The sequence below is a fragment of the Lepidothrix coronata genome, unplaced genomic scaffold (genome assembly GCF_001604755.1).
Source record: "Lepidothrix coronata isolate B3197 unplaced genomic scaffold, Lepidothrix_coronata-1.0 Scaffold310, whole genome shotgun sequence".
In the NCBI taxonomy this organism is placed as follows: domain Eukaryota; kingdom Metazoa; phylum Chordata; class Aves; order Passeriformes; family Pipridae; genus Lepidothrix; species Lepidothrix coronata.
The window spans coordinates 183,104-211,034 of NW_016690490.1; the positions used below are offsets into that span (position 1 = coordinate 183,104).

At 41.0% G+C, this 27,931-nt stretch overlaps 1 protein-coding gene across 8 annotated transcripts; it reads right to left on the minus strand.

Moving 5' to 3' along the window:
- Positions 1-907: 907 nt before the first annotated feature.
- SMCO4 (single-pass membrane protein with coiled-coil domains 4) lies at positions 908-27,931 on the minus strand. 8 transcript variants are annotated; one of them, XM_017837817.1, is made up of 3 exons: positions 13,685-13,820; positions 13,272-13,383; positions 908-1,990 (listed from the first exon to the last, which is right to left on the minus strand). In XM_017837817.1, the coding sequence occupies exon 3, from the start codon at positions 1,857-1,859 to the stop codon at positions 1,680-1,682; it is 180 nt and encodes a 59-aa protein (XP_017693306.1). In that variant the 5' UTR covers positions 1,860-1,990; positions 13,272-13,383; positions 13,685-13,820; the 3' UTR covers positions 908-1,679. The 8 variants fall into 8 exon arrangements, with proteins under 8 accessions (XP_017693306.1, XP_017693307.1, XP_017693313.1 ...); XM_017837818.1 differs by having other exon boundaries at positions 13,272-13,401; XM_017837824.1 differs by lacking the exons at positions 13,272-13,383; positions 13,685-13,820 and adding an exon at positions 27,799-27,931.

Sequence of the window (27,931 nt, forward strand, 5' to 3'; positions counted from 1 at the left end):
TGGGCACACCACAATGGCCATCTTCTCTGTGTTTGTCGTGCTTATATCCCAAAAACTATGATGCAAGCTGAGCAGGGGAACAATCTAACAATTCATCCAACCTCTTCGTTTTAGCTTTCAGTGAATTTTGAATTTCAAAAACACCTTAGTCTGCAGGGCTAGTTTAATTCTAGATGCTCCTGCCAGCAGTGGCACAGCAAGCATCAGCAGCCGTGGCCATCCCTGCACCATCAGGTATCTGTGTCATTCTGAGTGGAGTTGGTTTACAGCTGGCCACAGGCTCATCCCACTGTGGGAACACGGGCCTTAGGGCAAAGTGCACTACAAGGACCTGCATTTGCTTGCGTAAATTGGTTTTTTGTACAGTAACTCTGGCTGGCAGCAGCATTCTGCATAGCAGTACACAAGGGTAACACAGGAAGCACAGCCCCTATGTCACTGGAACTCTGAACATTCCCACTGACTTTGCTGGGACTATTCCTGTGCCAAAAGACAACATGTGAGGGAAAGAACCGAGAGGTCTTTGACTTTCGACACAGAAATACTTCCTGCCATGCTTCAGTGCACTGTAGCATCACGTTCTTCCTTGCTTGGCCTGCGTTTAAGCAGCAGTGAAGAGTTTTCAAATTCCCTCCCCAAAGTCTTCTGAAGGTTAATGCCTACTGAGTGCCTTAAAAGATTTGGATGAGAAAGAGCTGTAGTAGAACACAGGGTCAGTGAAGCATTTTGATGAGAATGTATAGCTTGATTTACTAGAATAAAACTGCCCAAACTGTGCTCACAGCTTCCTTCAAATGAGGGGATGGGGCATGTCACAGGACAGCAACTCACTTCAGCAGAGATTAGAGACAAAAGCTACACTCATGTTACTTTTCTTTCCTAATTAAAAGAATAGTCAAGAGCTGTATTCAAAATCGCCTTTTTATTGCCNATACAGATTTAAATATTGAACATTCAGATAAACAACTATCTGTATTTATGCAGATTGTTATTAGGTACTTCACCGTAACCTGGCAGAATCTCCCTTTCTAAATTCTGTAAGATTCCTTCCAGCAGAGCCTGAAGTATTCACTTTGCATGTTGGCATCTCACACCAAAAAGATATTCTTTTTGAGTGAACTATATAGTGGTTAATGAAAAAATTATTACACAATGTAGGCTTTCACAGTAAGTCACATTTTTTGCAAAATAATTTGAAGATTCCAAGTAAGACTTCTCTCTTTTATTCAAAAAATAAATATATCCTTTCTGAATCTAAGCACTTCATATGACATTAAGTACAAAGAAGAAATGTACTTCTTTGGAAGTTCTGAAGGAGACACACAAGAGCTCATGGGAGCAACATTATCCATAACAACGATAAAAGCCGAAAGCTGATTTTTTACAAATTTATAGCAGAACACAATTTCCTTTTACAATATAGAGCTTCAAACAGATTTAAGAAAAACACCATTTTAAAAGTCTGAAAGGCACATGAACTGGGCCATAAAACGTACTGGCATATTCACTAATACGTTTTATGTGACATTCCTAAAGAGAATCCGCAGGACCCTAACCAAGAGAAAGACTGAAAATACCAGCAAGTTCCTTTGTAAAGTACTGAAAGAGTGGCAGAGAGTTCCTTTTGGCTCTTGGTAAAATTATTAATACCCCAAAGCTAGAGAGTCTGAAAAGCTGCATCATTCAGTTGTATTTGGACGAGTCGCTACATAAACAAACACAACAATCAGCAGTACTACGACAGCCAGCGTGGGAAGCACGACGGTGGTGATTTGTTGCCGAGCCTCTTGCATTGCCTGTTTTCTCTCCTTTTTATCTTTGGAAGTCTCTTTTTTGGGTTTTCCTCTTAGCTGCCTCATCCTCCTCTTCGGATCTTTTGTTTGCCGAATGTGGGAGCAAAGGGAGTGGAACAGCAGAAAACAGTCCAAGGTCTTTTGAAACAAGGGGTTGAAGAATTCCTTCTCCTTCAAGTGGTTGGCTGTGCAAGAAACTGCAAGAAAAAGAGAACAATTCATATTCCAGTTATTAAAACCATTTGCTGTTCCACTTGGTAAATCTTTCATCCAACAGACATTAATGCAACTTCTTTCAAGGAAAGAGAATCTCAGTGTGCTCACTCAGATCATCCACATAATACTTTCCCCTTAAAAACTAGAGCAGTTCATCATGGCATATATCTGTTCAAGAGCCCTGAACTTGCACTCTGTTAAGCCAGAAACAAAGCCTGGCACCATACATTTTATCCTCGAAGGCAAACAAGGTAACACACCTGAAGACTTAATGAAAATAATATGAATTAGTCTTGTGTCAACACAGGGTACCAGCTGCCCCTTCCTTCAAAGAGCAGCAGGCCCCTGCTCAGGGGCTGTGGCTCCCCACAAACCTGCAGAATGAGGACGGGCAAGCACACGCCCTATCGTAAGTGTTTATCACCCACAACACGCATTTATTAGAATAAAGTGTATTCTAACAGGAAGAAATGGGGAGAAAGAACTGCTTAATTTAATACTTCTGGTTCTGCTGCCACAGAACAAAGTCTAAATCGTAACATGACTCAGTGCTGTCATTCTTATTGCAGCTGTCATTGATAGAAGAAGAAGAGCCCAAGTGATAACCAGCCTGCTTACAAATCACTGGTGTAGACAAGCAGTCATTAATAAAGGAGAAGGCTGTTGATCTGAAGCATCTACTAGACAATGTTTAAAAGCAGAAGTATCTATAATGTGAGATTAACAAAAACACAGCATGGTACAGAAGCCTCCAAAATCAGGCTGACTGTGCAGTGAGGGCGGGTGCCAGCCCTTGGTTACACTCCTCTTCACTACATTCCTCGGTTCTGCCACAGCACAACAGCTGGACACAGGCCACACGTACCTAAACACAAATTTGGACAGTAACGATTACTGGTGTCAAATCCTGAGCTGAACTGAAGTAAATTATGAACTCACATTTTTCCACCACTCTAACATACTCAGAATAAAATGTATGTAGAAATTAGTAGTTACTGCAACTTCCTCTTTTCTTTCCCTCTTATTTCAAAATATAAAGATGATTTTAATGTGCTGCTGTAGGTGAGGAGCATGTGTCATCAAGCAAAACTGCAAAGCTCTCTCAGTTCACCCCAGACACAACTTCCTCTTGATGTATTGTCTCTGGTCAATGCTACAAGCTGTCTTGCGACTACTTTTTTTAAAATAACAAGAAGAGGTTTCACTGAAAATGGAATGCTTTCTGTTGGTGTTAGCACTCAACCTGATTTGTCAGCCCAACCACAAAAGCAAAACTGAACTAAAACACTCACATACCAAGCAACAATACTCACCTCTAGGTTATCTGCAGCTACAAAGGAGTTTTCACCCTCGCTCATAACATCAGCAATCTGCCTGCTGTGAATCTCATTCAGGCAATAAGCTTAGTGAGATACTGCAATATTTAAGGTAAAATGCAGAATAACTGCTAAATTGAACTGCTGCAATCAACCAGACTATCAGAGAAACCACTTGGTACTAGAAAACCGATAACAGATCAAACCATCAGTATTTCTGGCTTTAAATGGTCCTTCCTGGATACAATCTAAACAAACAAACAATGAAAACAATAACAAAAAAGCACCCCCCCCAAAAAAAAAATCTCAAGCATGACAAGATGTCAGTGTTCAGCCAGATTCATCAATTCTGCATCTCCTGCACACACAGGCAGTTGTTTTGTGATCATAAACTTTGCAAATTCAACTTGCACTTTAACACAAACCCTTCATTTCAGTTTTGATAAAGCACAGAAGAGAAATTTTGGTGCTTGGGATATTTTTCAAAAGAGAAAACAGTAAAGTTAAAGTCTTGTAAAGAATTAATTCCTTCTACACGCTGCACCATTAGAATCAAAATATATAACAGTGGTCAATGAACTTTGGGATGGAGAGGTAGACAGCAGTTGGATGGAGAAACTAAACACAACACCCTGTATCAGTCTTTTAATCAAATGGGACTATTTAATTTTTAAACTTTCATAACTTTATTCCCAGCAAATCATCAACTCTCTTAGTGATTCAGGGCAGAGCTTTTGGTATTCCACGTTCTGCGAACTACGGGTTTCTGGTTTGGTTTTGTTGTTTTATCACTTCTCTAACTAACTCCTGAATTTCCTCTGGGGCAAAAGAAATCTGTTTTACCCCTTCCATTTCCAGTCCCTCTCCTCTTGCTCTGGTCACAAGCTTTATTACCAAACTCAAGAAAAACTGCTATCCAAAAAATAAAGTTTTACGTTTGTCCTTTGGGATAATTAGACTACCACAGCATTTCAGGCCGTATTTTTGTATTGTTTTCTGTCTCTACCGATAGTGTGTGTCAGTGAGTTTTGTATCCAGATTACTCACAAGACCCAATAAGTGACAGACAGTAAAAGTCTTTGGGACTTCCTGTGTACCATAGCAACAAACAGGAGTTGCCATGAAACCAATCCCTCTAACAATAAATGTATGCCTTGATCTATGTAGCATCACTTGCTAGCCAGACATTAAAAACATCAGGATGTTTTTTAGTGTCTCTTTTGAATGAATATTTCATTCTGAAGCAAAATTACACCAAGTTAATTACATACACTGGCTAACATCTGACGGCTTAGAACAGAAAGCCTTCCCACAAATGTCAGCACCACTTGAATTGCAAGCTGATGCTCTCCAGTTTGGGAATCTGGCATCAATCTCCAGATATGTTTCCAGTAGATTGGGTTGCTTGGCTTTGCTACTGGCAAAGAGGGACTCGCATAGAAACTGGCCCACAGTTTTCAGAGCGATGAGCCTTAGGGTTCATCTTAACCATAAAATGGAAGTGGTAAATCTCTGCAAGTTGCTGCCAGGCTCCTGCTGCCACCAGGCGCCAGGCTGTGACTACCAGGATTGGGCAGTTGCTGCAAGAGACAACACTTCCCCACAGGAAAAGTCCAGGATGTTGTAGATTCTGCTATGTTCATCTTGGTAGGAAACAGCAGTGGAAAACCAGTGCTCAGTGGTATATGAGGAAATTCTACAGCCCATGTTGTACACAAGCACAGTAAGGGTGCCACAGCTATCCCCTTCTGCTGCCAAGCCTCTTGCCAGCCCCTATGGACTTAATTGACTACTAAAAATTATGGAAGGAAAGAAACAGATCCATAAAGCACATCAAGTCAGTGACAGGGACAGGATTACAACATTAGGGTCTTGCTTCCTGTGGTGTGCACAGCTCATGAGAACACTTTATCTGACATTACTGAGATATGTCCTCCTTCAGTCAGCAATCACCCTGCTTGTGCACTGGGAAGGCTGAACTCAAGTGAAGAGAGGAAGGAAATAATTTGGCATTGGGATGGGTGTAATTAACAGATTCATTAGCACTGCCCATTTAAAACATTTCAGAGCAAGTTGCTATCAAAAGGTCCATGCAAAAGTGATGTCCCATGGGGACTTCAATCCTGTGCAAACTCTAACCCTCAAACAGCTGCAGAAGAACTCCTTTTTTCGGTAAAAATAACTCTGAGCCTTAGTAATCTGCAATCAAAGGCTCCTCATGCCACACATGGCTATTCCTGTGAGCCTCGAAAGGCAGTCTTGACTCTGGCTACACCAGTGCTCGTGGAGTATCGCAAACCTGGAGATCACTGTAAATGCAACACACGCACAAAAGGTTTTGTTTACCTGCACTTGGTGTAACTGCACGTCTCAAAATGTCTAAAGAACTTACTATCACCAACCTTACAGTATGAACATATTAGCCGTGTGTTTTAAAATGACTAGTTTTTCCCCAAATCCAAAATTACAAGTGTTTGAAAGCCAATTTGGATCAACCTGGCTTCATGATCCTGAAACCGACGCTGTAACATTTCTGGAACAGCAAAACAACTTGAAATTCAAATAATCAATCTGACAAGAATTAATTTTTATAATTTAAATTTTCCCCTAGGGCCATGGATGTTACTGAGACATTAAAAATAAAACCAAACAACAAACCAGCAGATAGTCTGGACACACTGTATTCAAATTGCCTGTCAACACTAGGGAAAAAGGACACAAGAAATCTAACCAGACAATACTCCTCAGATTATTTGAGCATTAAAAAGCCCCCAAACCAGTAGTTCTCAATCACCAGGACATAGCAGCATCAGAGTCAAGAACCCAAACCAACAAGCTTATCAGCTTGTTACTAATTTTTGCTGCTGGGCTGATTACTTCAGGGTACTGCAGCCAAAGCTGCTACACACAGGCTGGAAGAATTGGGTCTAAGAGTTGGGAAGAGAAGGAGGTGGGAACTAAAGGGGCAAAAGGAAGGCTGGTTAGCAGGGAACCACTACTCAGCATTGAGCAGTCATTACAACAGGAGCACTCCCCATCTTCATGACAAAGACCACCCTTCCCACCAGGGAAACAGGGTTGTTCCTCGCAGGCTGCTGAAGCCTCAGGCCATGGCACAAAGCACTCTCCTTGCATGGCCCCAGGAGAACGGAGGCACAGCTCTGTGCAGCCAGAGCAGCAGTGCAGGGTCTTCTACACACCAGGCTCTAATCCCCCCTTACCTCGTGCAACTTCAACTTCCTTGCAGCTGAGCCAGTGGCCAGTGAGCTGCAAGGCAGCTCTGACAGAGCAGAAGGAAACCTGACATGACGTGCTGCCCCAGCCAGCACAAGGAACCCAGAATCAACAAATTAACTGAAGTAATATCACTCTTATTTCTAGCTTTAATTAAAGTGGGGTCTAAGCAACAGAGACATGTTATTTCCTACCTTTGAAACCAGGCAAATGGTTTGGGTTTTAGTGAATGACTGAACTGCACATTACACGAACGAATTTAATGAAGGACAAGTCTTATTTTAGGCTACCCCATGGAACCCAGATTTATTTTTTTAATCATTACTCCATAACTGATTTTACCTCAAGGTGACATACCACATTTTGGATGAGGAATTTTTTTTCCTGCAACTCTAAGAATCTGGTCATTGCAGGAATAAACTTTGTTTAAGTTTTGGCAGGTGTCAGAAGAATAACAATCCTGACATCATCTCTGAAGAACATATTCATTACTTTGTGTGGCTATTACCTGGATAGGATTTGCAGGGGGCACTTGGACCAGTTCACACCCAACTCCCAAGCAGAGACAGAAGCTAAACCTGCCCCTGTGTTTGAATCAGACACATTAGGCACTCAGTGCCTCGCCAAACTGGCTCTATGCAGGGGGTTCTAGAGGGGAAAAAAAGCAAAAAAGCTTGATTGTAACAGTTTTAGGCAACTGCAGCAGAGGTCGTCCATCACGATTTCCATCATAGTCAAGCCCAGTTATGACACTTAATTTTAAACACTAAATGTAAAATTATAGTTTAAAAAATCTTCATTATTTGACTGGTTCTGTGTAACCACTTGTGTGGGTGACAAAGACTAGAAGTAGAGATTTGCCGATTTGACTAAGAGAGCTGAACCATAAAGGGCAAGCCTGCCCAGAGCATTAACAAAACACTTCAATCCTAGTCTCATCCTCCATCCCTCCTCCATGCCTTCCCAGCTAAACCACTTTGAGCAACACAAAAGCAGTCCCATGATTAAGTGAATATTCCTACAGCTACAGGACAGCTTCTTTTGGTAGTGAAACACAGCTCTGTGCAATCACTAAAGAAGAGAAATTATCACCTATTTAAAAACCCCACAACTTTTAATTTGTACAAGCCATTCCATAACAAAACAAACAACTGCAACAACAGCCACACAAATAACTTTTGCTTCTGCATGGTCAAATGCTCTGGGTCCTCCATTCCTTTTAGACTGAAACTGCACAGCAGAATTGATGCATAGCTGAAGATAATGCTTGCAATGCTAAATTTGAGATCTTCTGTTTCAGTGACACTGTCACGATTTCAGAGTCTGCTAAAAATGAAGAAAAGCATTAAGAGAAATTTTTTGCTCTGTGAAAAATGGATTTTCATGTTACAGCATGAGGCCAATTCTTAATACCATAAAAATTTACCTCAGTCTATTTGACTGTAGCGAGGAATTACAATTAGCAAATCAAAAGAACCCTGTTTTCAAGGGTAAAAGCTTTTAATTACACACATAACAATATGGAACTATTAAGATTCTGTTTGAAGTCAGTTTAACATTATTTTTCAGTGAGAGGTGGTGGCTTTTTTTCTAAATCTGAATTGACCTGTCGTTACTGCAACATCACATTTACTGTAAATGTAGCTTTGAGAGTCTCCAAACTACTCACAGCATTTGGAAAATGAAAGCCAGCAGTGAATGCTGCCAGAGAGTCAGGGAGAGCAAGGCCGCCAAAGCAGAAAGCTATTTCAATATGATTTTCACAATTCTAAGGACTTGGGTATAGCGAGCAATCTCTATTAGAAACAAAAAGCTCTGGATCTTTGCATTTGGGAAGGCCTTGTTAAACAGAGGCGAGGTGATGGTGGTTTTGACACATACAGCATTGCAGTGCAATACTATCTGTCCCGAACACAGCAAAGAAACAGAGCAGAATTCAATTAAAACAAAATAAATAAAAAGACAAATCATTTTGCTCCATGAACAGGTGGATAAATAACCCGTATTTTTCTTTGCAGATTAAGAACCAGCATCAAGACAACTTTTGCAACAGGCAGTCCAGTGAAGAAATACAACTAATGTTTACTGAAAACACAAGAAAAACAAACATGTAATTTCTGCCACTGCATAAATTTGATTCATAGGGGAGGCTATACAAGAAGAGCTTGCCATTCTCCATCTCTACAGCTACAGATGATCTCGTGCATAAATGCAGCAAACCACAACACCTAGCAGGTGACTTGATATTATGTGTTTGCTCAGCTGGTTTCTTAAAAAGTAATTTTCTCAGCTGCTTCTGACAATGTTCCTTTGGATGCAAAACATTTCTCTTTCCAGAGTATTTACGGATATTCAGTCAGTTTCTGAATAGCTACACTAAATAAATAATAAAAATAAACTAGTCACTGATGTCAGAGCTCCTCAAAATTGAAGTGCTGGTTTCCTAGACCAATCCCAAGAATGTTGCAGCTGCAAGAAGGGGCAGCATCAGGAATCTGGTGTGAAAACCATGTTCCTGTTGTCCAGTATAACTGTGCCAGCCCACTGAGACCTTCAACTGTCGCTGCTAAGTTACACCTCAAGCTGAACTGTCACCAGAAGGTAGCAGCGCTCATCTTCTGATATGATGACAACCTAGATGGGAAACACACTTTACCTACAATCCAGCATGAGGTCTGGCTGATACTTCTCCTGTTCAAACTACGAGCTTCCCAACACAGTCACTCTGTGAGACAGCATCACTATAAAGGTGTTGGAAACAGATCCCTGAGGCATGCACCAGGCAGAACGCCAGCCAGTCCGAAAGCCTGATGTTACAGTTTTGTAATGCAAACAGGAGAGCTGAGGGACTGTCACTGCTTTTCATTATAATTCTACTATCATTAAAGCTTTGGCACTGAAAATTCAGTCCAGGGTAAAGACTGGCAGGCAGAAAATCCATGCCCACACCAAGAATGGAATGTTAAATCTAAACCCACAAAACCCACAAAGGCAAGGGCTGAGCCTGGGGCGGCAGGGGGTGTGCGTGTACACACGTGTGTGTGCACTGGAGAGGGGGACAATGGAGAGTGACCAAGAGAAAAGCTGAAAGAACAGTCCCAAGACACCAGGGCAACATGCAGATATGTATACTTTCTGACCACATGACAATCTGTGTATGAGGGACTCAAAACTATTTGTGAAACAAATAGTTTGTTTCTTCTTGTTGAAGAAACAGTTTGTTTCTTCAGAAGGCACAAAGGGAAATCTTGCTCTTCTAGCTCAAGACACAGAACTTTCTGCCACAGGTATAAGCAAAAGTACATGTACCTGGGCTCCTGAAATACTCCTGAGACAGTCCTGCAGGGGAAAATGGACAGCACTGCACCAACAACTGCACTTATTTTATTTTATGCAGTAACTTGGAGGTATTCACAGTTTTAAAGCAAGCTAGATGCAGTGCTGGAGCACGCTCGACAAAGGGTTCAGATCTCAAAACTCACCCCCTTCAGGGCTTGTCTGAAGTTCTGGTTTTTCAACCTTTTTTTGGCACGGATGGTTTTCAAGTAGGAGGCTGAGGAAAGACTGCTGGCAAAATGCCTGTCTCTCCCTGCTTGTACATGTGGCAGGGAAGGACTGTATGGCACTAGAACGTAACTAAATCACACAAAAATCGACCCAAATACAATTGATGAAGTGGGTGCCTGTGTTACTCCCTTCCTTACTTGTTTTCCAAGCAGGGCAGATGTTTTAAAGCTTATGCAGTGCTTGGCTTTCATTCCCACCTCAGTGGCCTTCTGCATGCTCTCATTTGATCTGGGTAATCAAGTTATCAATGAATACATTACATTAGAACAGCACCATAGGTTTAGGCTAGACCTCTTCTCTGGCAGTCAGGAATCTACATCTTTCCCAAATTCCTTTCCAATTACAGAAATGTTCTCAACATCAGTGTGACAACGATGCAATCAGGACACCTTTTTTTGGGGGGGGGAAGGGAAGATAAGAACTGAGACTTGCAACACAGGATGGGTGGGGAATTTTCTCTTCCTATTACTGGTCTCAGTAAAATCTCATTCTGTTTACTCTCCAGCTTAAACTTGAAGTCTTATTACATTTCACTAAATAATCCCACATTATAATGAAGCAGTTGGCTTTCCTGCCATGATTGATAGATTTTTTGCAATTATTTAAGGAGAAGGCACATAATTACATACAGCTGGATTAGGCTGATCAAATCCTTGTTAGTGTCTGTCAATATACACGTAATAAGACAGTGTGACATTAATGTAAACTAATTTAAATGCAGAAATTTTAATTAAGACTTAATAAAATTACAGACAAAAAGAAAAAGGTTTTGCACAGTCTAACCAAATACAGCAAAGCCACCCTCTAAACATAATCCTATTTTGCCTCATCAGTTCTGCAACACTGGCCTTTGCACCACCTATTTATGTACTCTTATTTACACCTCTACTGCCAAGACTTTCCACCAGCTCAAAAACTCAGAAGTAAAATGATGTGGAGCCGTGTGTGTAACAAAGTCCATTACGAGCAAGCCCAGGCAGTCAGAGAAGGATGTCTCCGAAGTTCCTCTGCAACATTCAGCAAACAGCTACCGATCAGTACCACAGTTCAACCACTGTAAACTACAAGGGACCTCCTCTTATAGCACTTACCAAGACCAAAACGTGACCTCCCCCTATGCAACAGTATTCACTTTGACCCTTCTCATTTAGTCCTGTACAGCCTTCTTTTCCACTCGGGTTGTTTTTAAAGCAATCTGCTATATTCACAGTGCTCTCAGAGACTCACCAATGATACATAATACTCCATTAACCCAGTAAGATTAATTCAAGATACCAGCTTCATTCCCTGCTGAATTTTTCCAAAGGTAGAGGTGCTCGTGCATTGGCTAGGTTGTCTTTTTCCTGCAACTCATAAGCACATGGATGCAAGTGATTTCCTAACCATAGGTAAAATATATTAAATGCTTAGTATGGCACAACAGCCACTTTAGCTCATGTAAGCCCATGTGTGCAGTGCCAAGGAGATCTGGGTATGTTTGCCAGGAGTCCTGTTGTGTCCCCTTTCCCCCTTCACTCTGCGATAATGACTCACTTGTTCTGCATGTGCACATGTGTTATCACCACTTCTAACCTGGATGTCCTCACTGTTTCTATGCCAGCCATTTTCCAAGACAGTAACCGCATGAGAAAGGTGCAGGAGCAACACTGTGACATTGCAGACCTTGTCTCCACCAGCAAGCACGCCTGTGTTTGGCTATTAAAAAGTAGTATTGTAGATCTCACATGGGGCAATTCACTGCTCCCCAAAGCACTGATTTTCCCACACTAAGACTTCCCGATATACTCCCTGCCAAATGAAATCAATTTGAGTATCTCATTAAAGAAAAAAACATTGCAGATTTTGATCTATTTTTATTAGTCTGCCAGTTGAGCCTTCTGCTCTAATCTGGTTTATTTGACGATTTGTTAGCTGCTCCACTCAGCCACTTCTCTGCAGAGGCCCTACAGTATTTCAAGAATTTTAGAAAATGCTGGACAACATACAGGATCCTCATCATGGCCTTATCTGAAAGTCAACAAAAATTCTGAACGAGTCCATTTCACAAACACAGCAAAGAATTAGGTTTTGTCAGCTGGGGGAAGGAGAAAAGGGAACTAAGGAAAAACTTGAGAAACGTAAGTGCTACAAAGGATTACAGTGCAATCTCCTGGAAGATGTATTAAAACTCAATACCGTATTAAAATTGACAAAAAAAATTAAGCCCTCCTCTGTTCAATCTCAACCCTCCAAAGCTCTTGGCCAACCTCTCCATGTTAGAGACAAATTGCTGTTAGATAACCTTTTCTGAACAAGTCTATCACTTATTCTAGTTTATGTTCTGTTTCCTTTGGCAGCACAGCTATTTAAGTCATCCTTCTAATCCAGAGCCTCTAGTAATTTTTCTTTTCTGTTCTATGGCAATTCTTCAAAGCATCATAAAGGCAAGTTTAATAAGCACCTCAATTTGTATTGCTTTCTATTTATAATACTGCAAGCACCTGCTGCTGCTGAGATCTAGGCACACATCTATCTTACTCTGTATAGATTGATTCAGATTAATCTTAATAGTTTCATATTTTAGAGCAATTTCAAGAAACATTGCTCCAAGCTGCTGGGTAGGTTGGTTGTGGGGTTGTTTCTTTTGGAGTGTTGGTTTCTTACGTTTGGTTTGGGGTGGGGGTTTTTTTGTTTTTGTGGGTTGGGTTTTGGGGGAGTTGGGGTTTTTTTGTCTTTAATGTGGGGGTTTTGTTTGTGTTGTGGTACAGTTAGTTCTCCTCCCACCCCCTCATTTTTATTAAGATGCTGCTGACCAGCTCTTAAAAATACGACTCATTTTACTTCATTGTTTATATCAGCCACATTTGATATGTGTATTATTATATATTATTTTACTGGAGTATTCAGTTGTTCCCTGAACCCCTAACAGTGGAAGTCAAGTCAGCACTGGGGCCCATGGATGGTTTTGGGAACCGTGCGTGTGCAGGGAACAGGTGTTTAAAGGTTCCTGCCCGTGATGCAGGGTTTGAATGTAGAGTTTGAATCATGTATTATTTGACCTTCTCTCAAAACAGGGACATATTAGTTTTTAATCTTATCAAAGTGCTTGTGAACACCAAGTGACAGCTAAGGCTACACAGTACAGAAGTTAAGTCCTACGTCTGACCTTTCAGAGGGGCTGAGGAATCACGTCCTTAGGCATCTCTTCAGAGTCAGCCTTCCACAGCTTACAGACAGAATATTACTGGCTGCACTCTGGGCTGTGGACATCCTGGTATCTACAACATCAACACCAACTGCTCTCGCTGTTATTTCATTTAACTAGATGACAGATAGGAAGTTTAATGAAGGGGGGGGGAGGAAAAAAGAAAGTTATGATGCAGTGTAAGTAGGTGAGCAAGACAACGAAGTCCAGACCGAAAGCACAGGAAAGCCCCCTCAGCGTGCAAGAAAAGCAGGAAAATGAAAAGAAAGACAAACCACTGCATGGGAGAAAAGCTGCGTGGAAGTGAAATAAAGACTGAAAGAAGTGGAAGAGTCCATCCATCAGAGAAGACAGACATCAATGATCAGCCTCACCTCTTTACTGTGTTTCTTTCCTTTTAGTGGCTGACAGCTGAGGTTTCTACTTCTCATCCATCTCCTACGTATGTATTTAGGTGTGATATAGCACACTCCTCCACAGCCAGTCAGGAGATCTCAGGAGACTTCACAGGACAATCTGTGGACAATTTAATCTCAAGAGTGACTCTCATTCCCTTAAACTCCTACTCCAGAGGGGCTGTGTGCCTCTCTGCAGTATTTAATATGGCCTTCATAGGGTAGGATTTTAAGTGTTCCCTTTAGAAACACCCATTTTTCTCATTGCTATTTTTATTCACCCCAATTGTGCCAAGATGGTTGTTAACTTCATGACAAAAGAATGCTCATAAATGTGTAAAACAAAGTTTTCAAAACTGTTTTTAACTGCACTTGTTGGAAGATTAAGCAAATGGAAAGGCTCAGAGACACAGAAAAATGTCATTGTAAGGTACTCAGGATTATGCCCCCCCTCATCTATCAACAACAAAAGCTCAATACAGCCATTATCTTGAGAATCCATAGATTTTTAATTTTCTATTACAAGCAAGATGACGATACAAATTTCCTCAGAAAATAAACAAGGCACAGAGAGACCTGACACGTCATTTATAAAGAGGATATGCCATGTATCTTTCAGCCTCTGGCTGTAGCTTCCAAATTAGTGTCCCAAAACCTCTGCAACCTTTATGTATTCTCATCCTCTTCCACAGTTACTTTTTATCATGTGGGGAGGTTTTGAACTTTTGCAACAGCTATACTGAGTAAACCAGCTATAAACAGACATGCTATCGATAATCCAAGCTGATAGCTAATCATGATTTCTAGTCTTTCATGTGAATAGGACAACTTAAAATGGCAAACATTGCTCTATCTACTCATCCATAAATTAGGAGTGACAATAGCAGATTATTACTCATTCACTCAGAGCATTTGTTTGGCCCTGAGAGAACTGGCTTTTTTCCAAGAGCTGGCAAACATTGGTTAATATACATGTAAATGTTTTATTTCTTTTGGAATAGGCAATTTCACAAAGTGAAATACCGAATTAAAGATGACCCTAGTTCTTCTCCTGATGCCTGCCTCAGCTGCAGTGCTGCTGAAAGCCTTTGCAAGCTTTTTCACATGAAGTCAACAGGGAAAAAGCCACCTTTTCTTTTCAAAGTAAGACAATTTCGCAGTGGAAACATGAAAGCTTTTATATAAATATTAATCACCGCAGTTGTTCTGGAGTTAAGTGGATGGAGACTGGCTTATATAAGGTTGCAGTACTGAGTTGGTAATAGTGAGATGCACTGAAATGGTTTTGCAAACACTGCTCCAAACAGGCTGTTCCTCAGTACAAGAACTACGGTGCGAGAAGTAGATTAGCAACCCCAATATTTAATCCGAGGGTGCTATAAAATAGCACTTCACTCCTAAGAGTGAAGAAGTGGCATTTTGTCCTTTGATGTTCTGGCGCAAGTGTAAAGGAAAAGGAAAATATTCATTTCCTCAAAAACTGCCATTAATTTGAACTGGGAGGAAGAGGGGAGACTAAGAAGAGGGATAGAGGATCAACACAGAGAGGCAAATAAACCAAATATCTGGACAGAAAACAAGACAGTGGTTTCATGGAGCCTCTTACTAACCAGTCCAAAACCTGAATATTCTAAATAACGCCAAATGTAATGAACCCATACTCCATAGCATGGGCTCTCCAAAACCTGTGGGAATCAACAAGCACATTCTGTGCATTTCGAGGAGAGGGCAACACACAACACCTCCAAAAGGATTGTCAGAACCATCTTTTTCCTACAAAGGGCTAGAGGTATCATATCTGCTTATTCACCCTATGATATAGGCCATCAGCCATTGCTTACCCCTCTGTCCAACACTGAGATTTCTTTTCACAAATTATCCAAGACTTGAAACCAGAATTACAACCAGAAAGCAGATTTTTGAAAAAGGGAAGAGAGAAGCATAACCTTTTATCTACTGTGCTGTACCATATGTATCATCTCACTTTCCTTGAGGGTACGCTGAAGTTTCAATCAACTGGGGATGCTAACAACAGGTCAGAGTTTTTCATAAACCTCTAGACAGAAATGACACAATATTAATATCTTTCACAATAGCAAGTTTAGAATGAAATACAAAATAAGGTACAAAGCATGGCTAATGCTAACTAACTTGCTGGAACCCACAAGCAAAAAGCATATAACAATTAACAAAAACTCCAACCATCATAACAGTTGCATTCAAAATTCCCCCTCTTTGAGTGAAAGGAAAGAAGGAAGATGAACAAACACTGATGGGAAGCAACTACCAACAGATGACACCTTCAAAAGACAGAGGACTATGTTCATATGGCAAGAGCTGATGAAAAGTTCAGTTCCCATTTGGCAACTTGTCTCGATTGCTATTGCAGTGCTCCACAGGTTTCAGCCAGGTCTCCCCATGGGCATGAACTTCTATGGATATGGAAAGGACACCAGGTCTGTATTTTATGGAGATAAATACATAAAGGACTACTGACGTTAGAATTGCTCTTCCTCACATTCTCCATTTTAACAGGAAAATGATTTAGACTTTACAGGCTATTACATTAACTAAAGCTACTTCTGAAGTATTTTTGATATTTACTTCCCAAAACTATATGTTTCTTTTTTTTTTTACCTGCAGAAAATTACCACTGGAGCAAGCCCACTGACTAGTACTTGACATTACATTGAAACTTGAACCTAATGCTGCACTTTTCCGTGCTGCTTTCACAGAAAGCCCACTCTCCCTCCTCTTGCCTGCTACCGCATACACAGCACTTAGAGAGATCTCACAAGGAAACCTGCTGAAACGAAGGGCGACACAACAGAACAAGACGGTGCCGGCTTCAGCTCTGAAGAGGATTTTAAAATTTATTACAGGGTCTCACTTCGACACTCAGTGTTGTACGTGGCTGAAATGAATACCCACGCCTGGCGGAACTGCAAGGGAAGGCGCCTCTATAAAAGGCGACAGCACCATTACCAGATAAGCCACCAGTTAGACATCACTGATTACCACACCGGACAGAGATTTTAACTCACCTAGAGAGCAGACAGCTTATCGGATTTCTTAATGGGCTTCTCTCAGTTTCACTGGGGCCGATGCATTCTGCATATAGGATTTGGAAAGAGATTTTCCCCTGAATAGCACACACCATTCTACTAAAGCGTTGTATTATCACCTTGGCTTATGCTTATATAAAATACCGGATGGAAGTTACATGAACAGTCATTAAGAGGTTAATCATTAAATTCAAGATATGCCAGGGCAGCCAACAAAGCTGACCTCTTGAATAAATTGAGCTCGGATAAAGGTAACATTGATTTTCCTAAAGAGGTTTCATTACTTAACTCTAGATTTCTGATTTCTTTTGAGAATAAGAAGTTAAGAGCTAATCCAAATTTACTATTTCTTTTCTGCCCAAAGAGAAACCAACTTATTTAAAATGCAGACAATATGATGGACCGACCTCCCTTTCATTGTTCTCTCTCCTCTGAGAGAAACTGAACTTCCACAGGACTTCAAACCTCAGGTAAGAGGAAGGAACACACAAAAAAACCCTAAAAACTTTAAAATAAAGCAGTTCATCTTTATTCTACAAGCTTTTCCTCCAGCACTTAAAATCCAATGTGTATTTTCTTCCAACTACTCTTATCTCTGTATTGTTCTTAAAGCTTCCCTAGAAAGGAGGTTTTTTAGCACACAAGTGAGAAACTTTAATTTGATGAAGGGTTGGGGACTGATTGTAGCCCAGAGTCAATAAAAAGGTACAAGGTAAACATTTGGATACGTTACATGATCTCGAGTTTGTCTTTCTAACTCTGATGCTCCTGTTTTCATTTTTTAAAAGGTATTAAAATCAACCAGCTAACTATTACAAGCTATATCAATAATCAAAGAGTTATCTTTTCCCCTCCTTCAAGTATAATAAGGATCATCTATAAGACCAAAGTGATCCCAGTTCCCCATTTCCCACAGGTACTCTAAAATATTTACTCAGTTATGTAAATACTGTTTTGACTCACATCTTTAGGAATGTGAAACTTACTTAGATCTATGAACAAATTTAGGAAAAAGCAAGGAAGATGAGAGAGACTAAATTATTAATAAAAAATTGTAAACTATATATCTTTTACAAGGAAAGGGACAATTTCTTATGCTCCTATTTTGAAAGCCTTGCCTCTTTCATAGTTAAGCAAAGTTTCCCCAAAGCAGGCATCGTCTCCATTCATTTGGAATTTTTATGCAAACTATGTTGAAATAAGAAATGGAAAGTCAAAAAATGATATTAAATTGTGGGATATATACATCCTAGAACCTTGCATGTATTTCTTCAGAGAGCAGGAACAACAACAAAAAATTAGCCATGAAAAAGAAATAACAGCAGGCAAGAATGTGCAACATGAAAGGTATTTGCTTAAGGTCCCTAATGTCTTACAAATATATTAAAATATTATGTTAGGGCACCTGAATTTCACAGAATTACTTCAGAGATGGCTCCTGTTGCAGCAGTTTCTGCTGGAATATTTCACTCTGGCTGTCAGCCAAATCTTTGCTATGCTGATGCCAAATAAATGATACCCAATTTCAACGACAGATGCTGTTGTGTTGACACATAATTGATACGTTTATATTCAGGGCTCCCTGGAATTCTAAAACAGCAACACTTTATTCATAGGAAATACAACTGACAGCAGAATTCAAAGGGACTTGTATAGAGTTGGTGCCGCTACACTGCTGGCATTGTGAGACTGGAGGGACTGCTAACTATGCAGGGTGGTCAAGAACAGTGTAGACCACAAATTTTCCAGGGCAAGGGAAAACATGGAGAGATGGCCCAGCAGTAAAAGTTAACTTGCTCAGCCAGAAACCTACTTGCTCAGAGAAACAGGAAATCTAAAAGTTTTCAACACAAGTTGCATATCCCTTTCCTGCAGAGCTTACAACTGTGCAGGAGATGGAAGTCAGAGAAACAACACAGCACTGAATAACAGCTACGTCCATAATCTCCCTTTCTCTTTGACTTCCTTGGTTTCCTAGACAGGAAACAGATTACCAACCTTTAAAAATACATTTACCAAAGGTATGTTACAAAGAAAACATTATATACCCTATTGCTTGCATGTTCACTCTCCTGTAGACAACTTGAAATAAACTTTCATAAATAGCATTTATTTTGGAAAGCGACTATATCCCTCCTCAAGCTTAACAAGCCTTTGGCATCTAATATAATTCTTACAGGGAAAAAAATGCCGATGACATTACAATATATGCCTACAACCTGATTTTTTTTCTGTTTTGGTAACACAGCATCATATATTTTCACGCAATGAGTAAAAACATTCATGGGATAGAAATATTCAGCAAAAGGTTCATACCCATTCATTTCGTAAGAAAAAAACCCCAGCAACAAATAAAATTTGGCATGAAATATAGCAACAAATAAAAACCATGTGGCAAAGTTTTCAGTCATTTGTCCAGATAGTATATGCTGTTCAACAAACATGCAATGTGGAATAGTCTGCCATGATGCTCTTTTTAATTAAAATAAGGTTAAGTTTAAGAATACTTTTGAATTGCATTATATGGGGATTATCAAATACATGGAGAGGAACAGGACTCACTAACTGGAAGTCTTTTCAACCCCTGGGAAACGTATTTTGTTGACTGTTTCTTAGACTGTGTTTTAGAACACTGATCACAACCCAGAAAGCTTCTGCAGTGTAATACGCTTCTGCTGCTTCTGAGGTCTTATCTGGCTCTCAAATACTGTCTGTGCTTCTCTACCAGCACCACAGGAAAGATTTCTTCCTCCAGTCAACTCTTTCCTTCCTTTATATGAAAAAGGGACTGATGTTAATTCTTCAGACTTTGCACACTGCAGCTCCTTCCTTTAATTCTTCCTCTCCTGTGCTTCTAAGGGTTGCTAAGGGCAAAACTGTCAGAAGACCTCTCTTCACACTGAATCTCTCCTTCAGGAGTGCCCAGCACAGAGAATACAGATAAAGTTATACGGGGGAAAAAAATGCATTTATCATCAAAGCTCATATCTCTCAAAACCCCAAATTTGTCATTTAGTTCAGTAACATGGGATATGTAAAATATCCAGGTTTATATCCTTGCAAAAGCACAAAGTAGTTGAAAAGGTCAAGGAAGTGCATTAAGTAGGAAAGCTTTAGGGACCAGAGGGTTCTTTTCACTATTCTGAGAGGCACTGGGCGGGGCGGGAAACCAAAAATAATCTTTGCCAAAACATATCTAGAAGTTAAAAGCTTAATACTAACTGCACTGGTACCTTCTTCTGAAAACCCCCAAAACATCCCAAACCAACCAAAAAAACCAACCAAAAAACCAAAAAACCCAACACCAACCAAAAAAAACAACTCTCAAAAAAGCCCATCCCAAATAAACCGCAGCCCTCACCAAACCCCACTGAAGTTTTTCAGTCACAAAGGACAGCTAGGATTGACCTCGGGCATTTGGGCATCGCAGGAACATATACAGAGAACCATAGATTGGTTTGGGTTGGAGGGACCTGAAAGATCATCTAGTTCCAAAGGAAAAACATGAAAAAATAGCTAAGCCAGCTGTCAACAGCTTTGATTTACCAGAACCAGTCATGGGGTATGACAGGGTGGAACACCACAGGCAGACCCAAACTTCCTCACTCCTGTTCAGAGAGGATGAGATGCAAACCAGCTCCAGATGCTGTGCCTATGCTAAAGAAGGCCAGTTTCTCAATACTGCATTTTACACTGAGTACAGCACTGAAATAAAGCTCAAAGGGTTACAGACAAGATCCTACTCCTCTATAATTATTTGAAAGAGTGGGCAGAAAAGCGTCAGTCAGTCTGCAAGGCACAGTACAGCTATACCTTCTTTGTGTTGGGGGGGGGCACAATTAGTCCAGGAGGAAATCAGTGTTAAGATATACAGACCAACTTGAATATTTCTATTTGTTACTGAATTTGCTCCAAAGATTTATTCCTACAGTTTTCTTTCGGTGTTTGGAACTCCCCTTACTCCGCCATTAAGCACATGCTAAATTTAATAACTTTCTATTTTAAAAAACCCCATCATATTCAATAGTAATAACCCATCCTGTTATTAACAAAGGCAACCATTTGAAAAGCCAAATGGATTCTCACTCCTACTTCTATTGGCTTCTACATTTTGTTCTGTTTGGAAACAAAACAGAAAGGTCTCACTTTCTCCCATGCAGGAAGGCAGTGCTATCGCTGGTAGACATGGGAAAAAAAACAATAAAATTATTTTATACAAATATTTCTGTTTCTCTTCCTCACTTTATAAAGCAATTTAAAAGCAAAACAAAAGTGTGTTTGTTGGAGATTACTGTACAATGAGTTCAACATCCTAAATAAATTATGAACAGAAAGAACTAAGTCACCTTCAATTTTTAGAAATGTAAAAGACTTAGCTATAGTTCAGGCAATCAGATTTCAGATCAAATCTTACTTCTACAGACAGTTTCCTGTACTGTTAAATATTTCTCTTACAACTGTAGAACTTAAACAATGGAGGGAAACTGCTAGCTCTGCAGACAAATAATAATTCAGCAGCAAGAAGCAGCAGCAGGACTTCTAAATAGTAGTATCAAACTCTAACATTAAGGCAAAAAGTTGACATGCAGACTTTTCCTCTATGCTGAAGTACTTCATCACAAGTAACTCCAAGTCTCCAAGCCTTCAAACATACTTCATAGATTATAATAGTATAACTACAAGCATCTTCTTTAACAATTATCAATTCAGTAAACTTGAGTTTTTCTGATGCTGTGCAGCTTCAACACTGAAACCTCTCAAGCCTCTTCAGACACATGTTGATCCTTAGTTTCCGTCCTAAACTACTCTAGAGTTTAACTGTATGTTCCTCTATTCAAAGTAGGCTGCATTGTAAAGGTTGAGTTGATGGCCATACTCAGCACAGCAAGTGTACTAGTTTGTCCAAGCAGACCTAAATTTGCAAAAACAAGCAACCAGAGGTGAATTTCCTGAACCCTTCTGTGGCATGACTGCAAGCTCAGAGCCATATTCTATACTGGCACCAGTAACGTCCAATAAAAGGCTCTGGGATCTTCTATCTTATTTGTATCATGACAGCCATGTACCTAAGCTGTGTTTGAGAGTGCATTTTTATAACTAAAAGCTGTATCCTGCTCTTTGTTATCCTTCTAGCTGAATGTCAAAGTACAAGATCTTTCATGATGCAACAATGCTATTGACACATAATTACCAGTAAGTAGCCATGCTAAGAATAAACACTTGAGAGGCAAAACACTTCAATGAGTTTTAATAACAAATTTATGTAACACACCTCCCCTCCAGACCTGATACTAAGCACTGTACCATGGTCAGAGAACTCCTTTCTAAATATACAAACAAAGCCAAGGTGTCGGACAAAACCAAACAGACATTGGGTGAAAAAGCAGTGAGACCAATTTATAAACCCAAAGCAGTCTGAGAAGGAGATGGGATATACATCCTGAGGTATGGTACATCCAAGTCATGATTATCCATAGCTCTACCACGATACAAAGCCCAAAATCAACATGACCCAAACACAAGGGTTTTATACTTAGCAATAATTAGTAAGGCTCGAGGAGCCTTATTAGAGACTCATTGAAAGAGCCTATCTGAAGGCAGATGGTACTTCCAGTCTTAAAGTCTCTCCAGTCATCTCTAATTTAACTCTTTCCCCCCCCTGCAAGTTTACCATCACGCAACCACAGCTCTTCAACTCTTTAACTGTAGTACATCTTTACTATTCATAGCTTTTTTTATGACCTGTCTGTAGAAAAAAAAAAATCACAGCTACATAAGTGTTCATAAACAAAAGTACCAAGGCAGTACACAGTCACAATCAAAATGGATTGGATTTGTTACTGCCAGAGTCTAAGGGTTGCCCACATAAGTAAATACATGGCCATGTCATTCTGCACTCCCCTCACCACACCAGCTCATTTCAGGCTGGAGAAGTCATTTGTGCCTGGAGCAGGGCAGGCCACATTTCTACTCTTTCTGTGACACAGACACAAACACATTGGTTTAGGCAGAAGCAGCTTCTGCACTGATGCTACTCTTTATTTTCCACTCTTTTTGTGAAATACAGAGACAATTTCTGAGCAAAGCCTTTCGGGAAAGAGCTTTACTCAAAATCACTAGTCCTCTGTCTAGCACAATAAGAGCAGAGAATGCAAATTAGTTTCAATAAAAGCAGCTGGCAATCAATACGAAAGGGCTGGTCTCCAAGTGTAAAACTGGTTCCTCTAAGGATAAGAGTTAAAAGGCGGAAAACATAAGAAGATGAATAAAGGAAGAACAAATGTAAACAACATGAGGGGTGCACAGGAGAAAAATCTAACAATGCAATTAAAAATAAAATAAGACAAACTGACAAAGAACAGCTGGGCGTAAATAGGAAAGAAAAATACAGATACCTACAGTGCAAAGAAAAGTATAATGAGAAACGTCTAATGGAAAACGTGCAATCCAAACAAGATAAAATAAAGATCATGAAAGGGATCGGATAAGAGACAAGCTGGCATTAAGGCTTAGGGCACGAGTTCACATTCTATCCTGATTCACAGGCTTTAGTAAGTCCAAAGTAAGTTTCAGCATTCCTGCTACCACACATTTGGCCATTTCGCAAAACCTTGTACACTTGTCTCCTTTGACCTTCTTCCATAAAGCAGAAAGTCAATACCCGCCTGAGTGGCTCAGAACCTACCCATTCTGCATGCAGTCAGACTCCTTTTCTAAATCCGTTTACCTCCAGGTCCACAGGCAGAAGACTGAGAGAAGCCCACCCTTATTGTTACTACCTATTTAAAGAAAAAAAATTCCTCAAGGTTGACACTTTCACTAAATTTCTGTATTACTGTCTCATTTTTATAAGCCCAGTAGAGAATGCATTACGGTCTTGGAAGCAGCCTTCCCTTGCAGCTGTTATAGATAGGGGCAAATAGAAGTGTTGTAGCACTGTTAGCAACCTCCACTCAAGAGAAACCCAAAAATCAAGTGTCTTGCATACTGCGAGTCAGTGTCACAAATCACTTACCCTCCATGTTCCATCTAGAAGCCCAGCTCCAGTTTCTGGTTTTATCAACATCTCCCACTGAATGCTTGGTTAATATGGAACTTCGGTGGAACTACGGTCCCTGTCTTGCATGTGCCTTTAATACTGCATACGAGCAAACAGGAAGGCAAGCAGACGCTTTGCTCAGAAGCTTTTTATCCACAAAGCATCTCACCACAAAACTACACAGTGTAACTCCTTTGACCCCCAAGAATGTAGCCCCCATCAATGACGTAGCTACTTAAATAGCATACATTAATTACACAGGGTGGAAAGCGGTGTTTTGTACAAACACATGAAACTGCAGTGGAAAGTCCTGTCACCGCACACTATTTTACTTAGATTAAGTTTTGACCAGCATGTTGACGGACTAGAAAGATAAGTCTCTGTCAAGTTGCTAATATACTTAAAATTATACTTGCATTTTCAGAACTTTAATACTTTGATGGGGCATGCCCTATATTTTGAGAAGTTCTACAACATTTCTAATGACAACGGGCAACAGAAACTTCTAGGTACATTGACATCCAAAAGCGTAGAGCTTGGACATTTAAGAGAGAAAGAAGTGACTAACTTCTTTGCACCTAAAACCGGTGTACAAGACAAAAAACAAAGAAGGATGAAAACAAACAAAAAAACCCCCACCAAACCTAAACAACCCTGAAATTAAACTAGTGATAGGGCAAAAGACAACAAAGAGAATACCAACACACATTCTCATCCCCTCAAGATACACGTGTGCCTAAAGGACTCAAATACCTGACCTCTGGCTGTTTGCCCCACTCAATATAAAAAGCCTGGTTCCTCTGTTGCCTACAGCAATTATTTTAGGGTTTGTCTTAACAAATAAAAATATCTCTCTCCATCTAACAAAAAAAAAAAGGCAGGGTTTTACATCTATGAATTCATGGCCTGTCACTACTGCTAAGACAATTAGAGCATTTTAACACCACATTTCTGTAAGGTAGGGAGCAGTTAAGACCTTTATATACTGAAAGAGATGCTCTTCCACATTAGCATGGTCTATTAGCCACAAACAGGATTAAGAGCTCAGCAAATCCTCACAGAGCCCACATCTGTTAACATAACTCTTTCCCATAATGAGCAAAAACAAAGGTAACTTCTCAGTTTTATGGAGCACTTACTCTAAAGCTGTTACTGCTATAATTAAAAAAACAAACAAACAAACAAAACAAAACAACTAAAAACCAAAAAGGCAGCAACATAAAACAACACAGTCATGGAGACCACTCAGGGTCTCTCACCCTGTGAAGAATAACCTCACCTGGTTACAGAACTTGTGGTCTTACAGCCCTGCCATTGCTCTGGTGGCCCTGTACAGCAATCAGCCCTGGGGAAATCTCCAGAGAAGACAACAGTCAAGATCTCTTTGTTGGACATTTCTCCAAGCATGACAGGATTTCCATAATCAGTCAAAAACTAGAGAAATCCATACTGGCATGCAACACAAATTGCACATCATGGACAACAATCCACCCATAAGACATCAATCCACCCATATATGTTTCTTTCAATCCATGATGGAGAGATTAGTACAGAAATAAAGATCATTTTATTATGGAGCACCTGCACCAAAGTAGTTGAATCAAGAGATGCCAGATCCGTTCTTGAAGGGCTCAGATGGCTTTGGGAGTAGCTGGAGCACAGCTGTAGCTGTACAAGCAAAACCCAGCCCAGTTCAGCAGAGAGAATTAGTGGTCGGTTTCCTCAAACCCTGATCCTACTGTAAAAGATCAATGTATCTCTCTCTGAGTGCGGTCCCTATGACAGCAGTGCTGCCTGCTGAATCTGGACTCCTGTGACTCCTCATGGAGAAATTCCTTCATCATCTCTTCACCACTGCTTCTTGGTGGGACCCCACCACCAGGACAAGCCTCGTTGAGCTTCAAGGTGACAGGCAAAGGAGAAAGACAAGGAGGAAAATTTGTAACAAAAACGAACAAGGAAACTGCATTACATCGCCATGATCAAAGATTTAGGGTATAGTTTAGCTACCATCCAATAAGAACATAGGTCATATCACCTAATCAGCATGTATATCTTATATATATGCAAAAGCATTTCCCTGTTCATTTAATGCATTAAAAAACATGATTTGATTTTTAAAAACATATTGAAGTTATTTTGCTAGCATAGTGATATAGCAGCAACCAGTGAGCATATAGTCCTCTCTCGCACTATTACTGCACGCACACATCCAAACAAGCAGCAAGGAGCCCGTGATCAGCTAGGGAGCATGACGGAGGGTTGTCACCTCACACAGGCCAACTTCCACCTGTGTCTGATGCTCTGGGATAGCTACAAAGCTCTGACAGTGTTCTACAAACAGGAGGTGCGGACATGCGGCCACTACTAAACATCTTACGTCTCACACAAACCAAACCCATCAGTCTGTGAACACCAATCATATCGCAAAAGCGTGTTATGTGTGCTAAGGACTCCCTAGGAGAGCTTTCCAATGTCCACCCTGGCAGCATCTGAAAATGCCCAGCTCTGCTAATGGCTTGTCTTTATTTCTGTATGTCTGCCAGTGCTGTCCACGCTGTTCTGAGCCACCATGCCTTTAGAGCCAAGTGCTCCACCAAAAACCCTCTCGAAGAGCAGAATAGAGACCTGTGCAAGTCCACGCTTGAAAAAATCAATAAAGAAACAGGTAGTTCCCACTTCTCTCAAAATATTGGGGGGTATTTGACAGCTGCACCCAAAATTCCTGTTGGTAGGTGTCCTTTCAATGTTTCCCACAAAGCATGAGGGAAACTAGGGGCTAAAATTGCTGTGACAAGGAGCAGTTCTTTTTTCTGACACAGATCAGTAAAATCAAAAACAGTTAAGAACAATCTAAAGTCAGTTTTCTTGTTAGCTTCAATTTAGGAGACCTGTATGTTATAAATAGGCCACTAAAAGGCAATTAAGAGAGTGAAGGAGAGCAAAAAGTTATTAAAAATGTACCAATGAGAAACTCATTTCACTTTCTTTTTAACAGGGCATCAGGGAATTCCTATAAGACTTCTAGTTCATTTGAGGTAGGAAATTCTGAACAAAGCTAAAAATAATTGACAATCAGATTTTCAAAATTGAGAGAAATACGGAAACCCCAAGAGGTCCGGCCCAGGGTGGTACTACACGGATCGATAAAAATATCATACAAATTTCAGGCAGGACAGGAACCACGGAATGTAAATCTCTGTGACACGAGAAAATTTAAAGCAGTAGAGAAAATAAAGCTATGAACCATTATCGACTTATAAACAGCAGAAAATAAATTTTTTTTAAGGTAACCAACAATAAAGAGAACCACAAAACTACGCACCGAACTCACGTCAGCTCATCGCAGGGACAAAACACGCTCAAAGAAGATACAAACCCCACGTTTTTACAGTCAAAATAGATTGTTTTGATTCTATCCTGGGTCACCTTTTAATGCTTTCCTGAGATTTTTTTTTTTTCCAACACGCTGCTTAAACATAGGTCTCAGTCGTTTCCCGGCACAACTGTATTCGCGACTGGGAACCGAAATTAGGTATATTAAAAAAAAAAAAAAAAAAAAAGGCAAAACCACACAAATCCCGAAAGTCTTCTATGAGTCATCTGAACAGCTACTTTCCTCGTTAACCTCTCAGCGGTGCTTCTCGGGGGCTCTGCAGCGTGGCCCGGCGGCGGCTCCCGCCCGCCCGCGCCGAGCCAGGCTGGCTCCCGGCTCTTCGCCGCGGCACCCAGCCCGCCCGCCGCCTTCCAAAACTTTCCGGGCTTAACCGCGACGCCCCGGCCGCCGGGACGGAGCGCTCGGAGCCAAAGTCCGCGGGAAGTTGTCCCGCCTTGGAGCGGAGCCCGCCGCCCCGCGCCTCCCCCGGGACACCGCGGGCTCGACCCGCGCCCCGTCGCAGCGCTCCCCGCCGCCCCCTTCCCAGCGCCTCCCGCACCCACCGGCCTCTCCCGGGACAGCGGGCGGGAGCGGGGCCGTCGCGCGCCCTTACTTGGAGTTGCGCTCGCCCGAGGGACGGGGAGGGACGGGCAGCGGCGGGAGAGGGGCAGACTCCGCAGCGCCGGCCGCCGGCAACTTCCCCGCTCCGCCGCCACACGTGGGGCTGAGGCGCGGGCTGGCGCTCC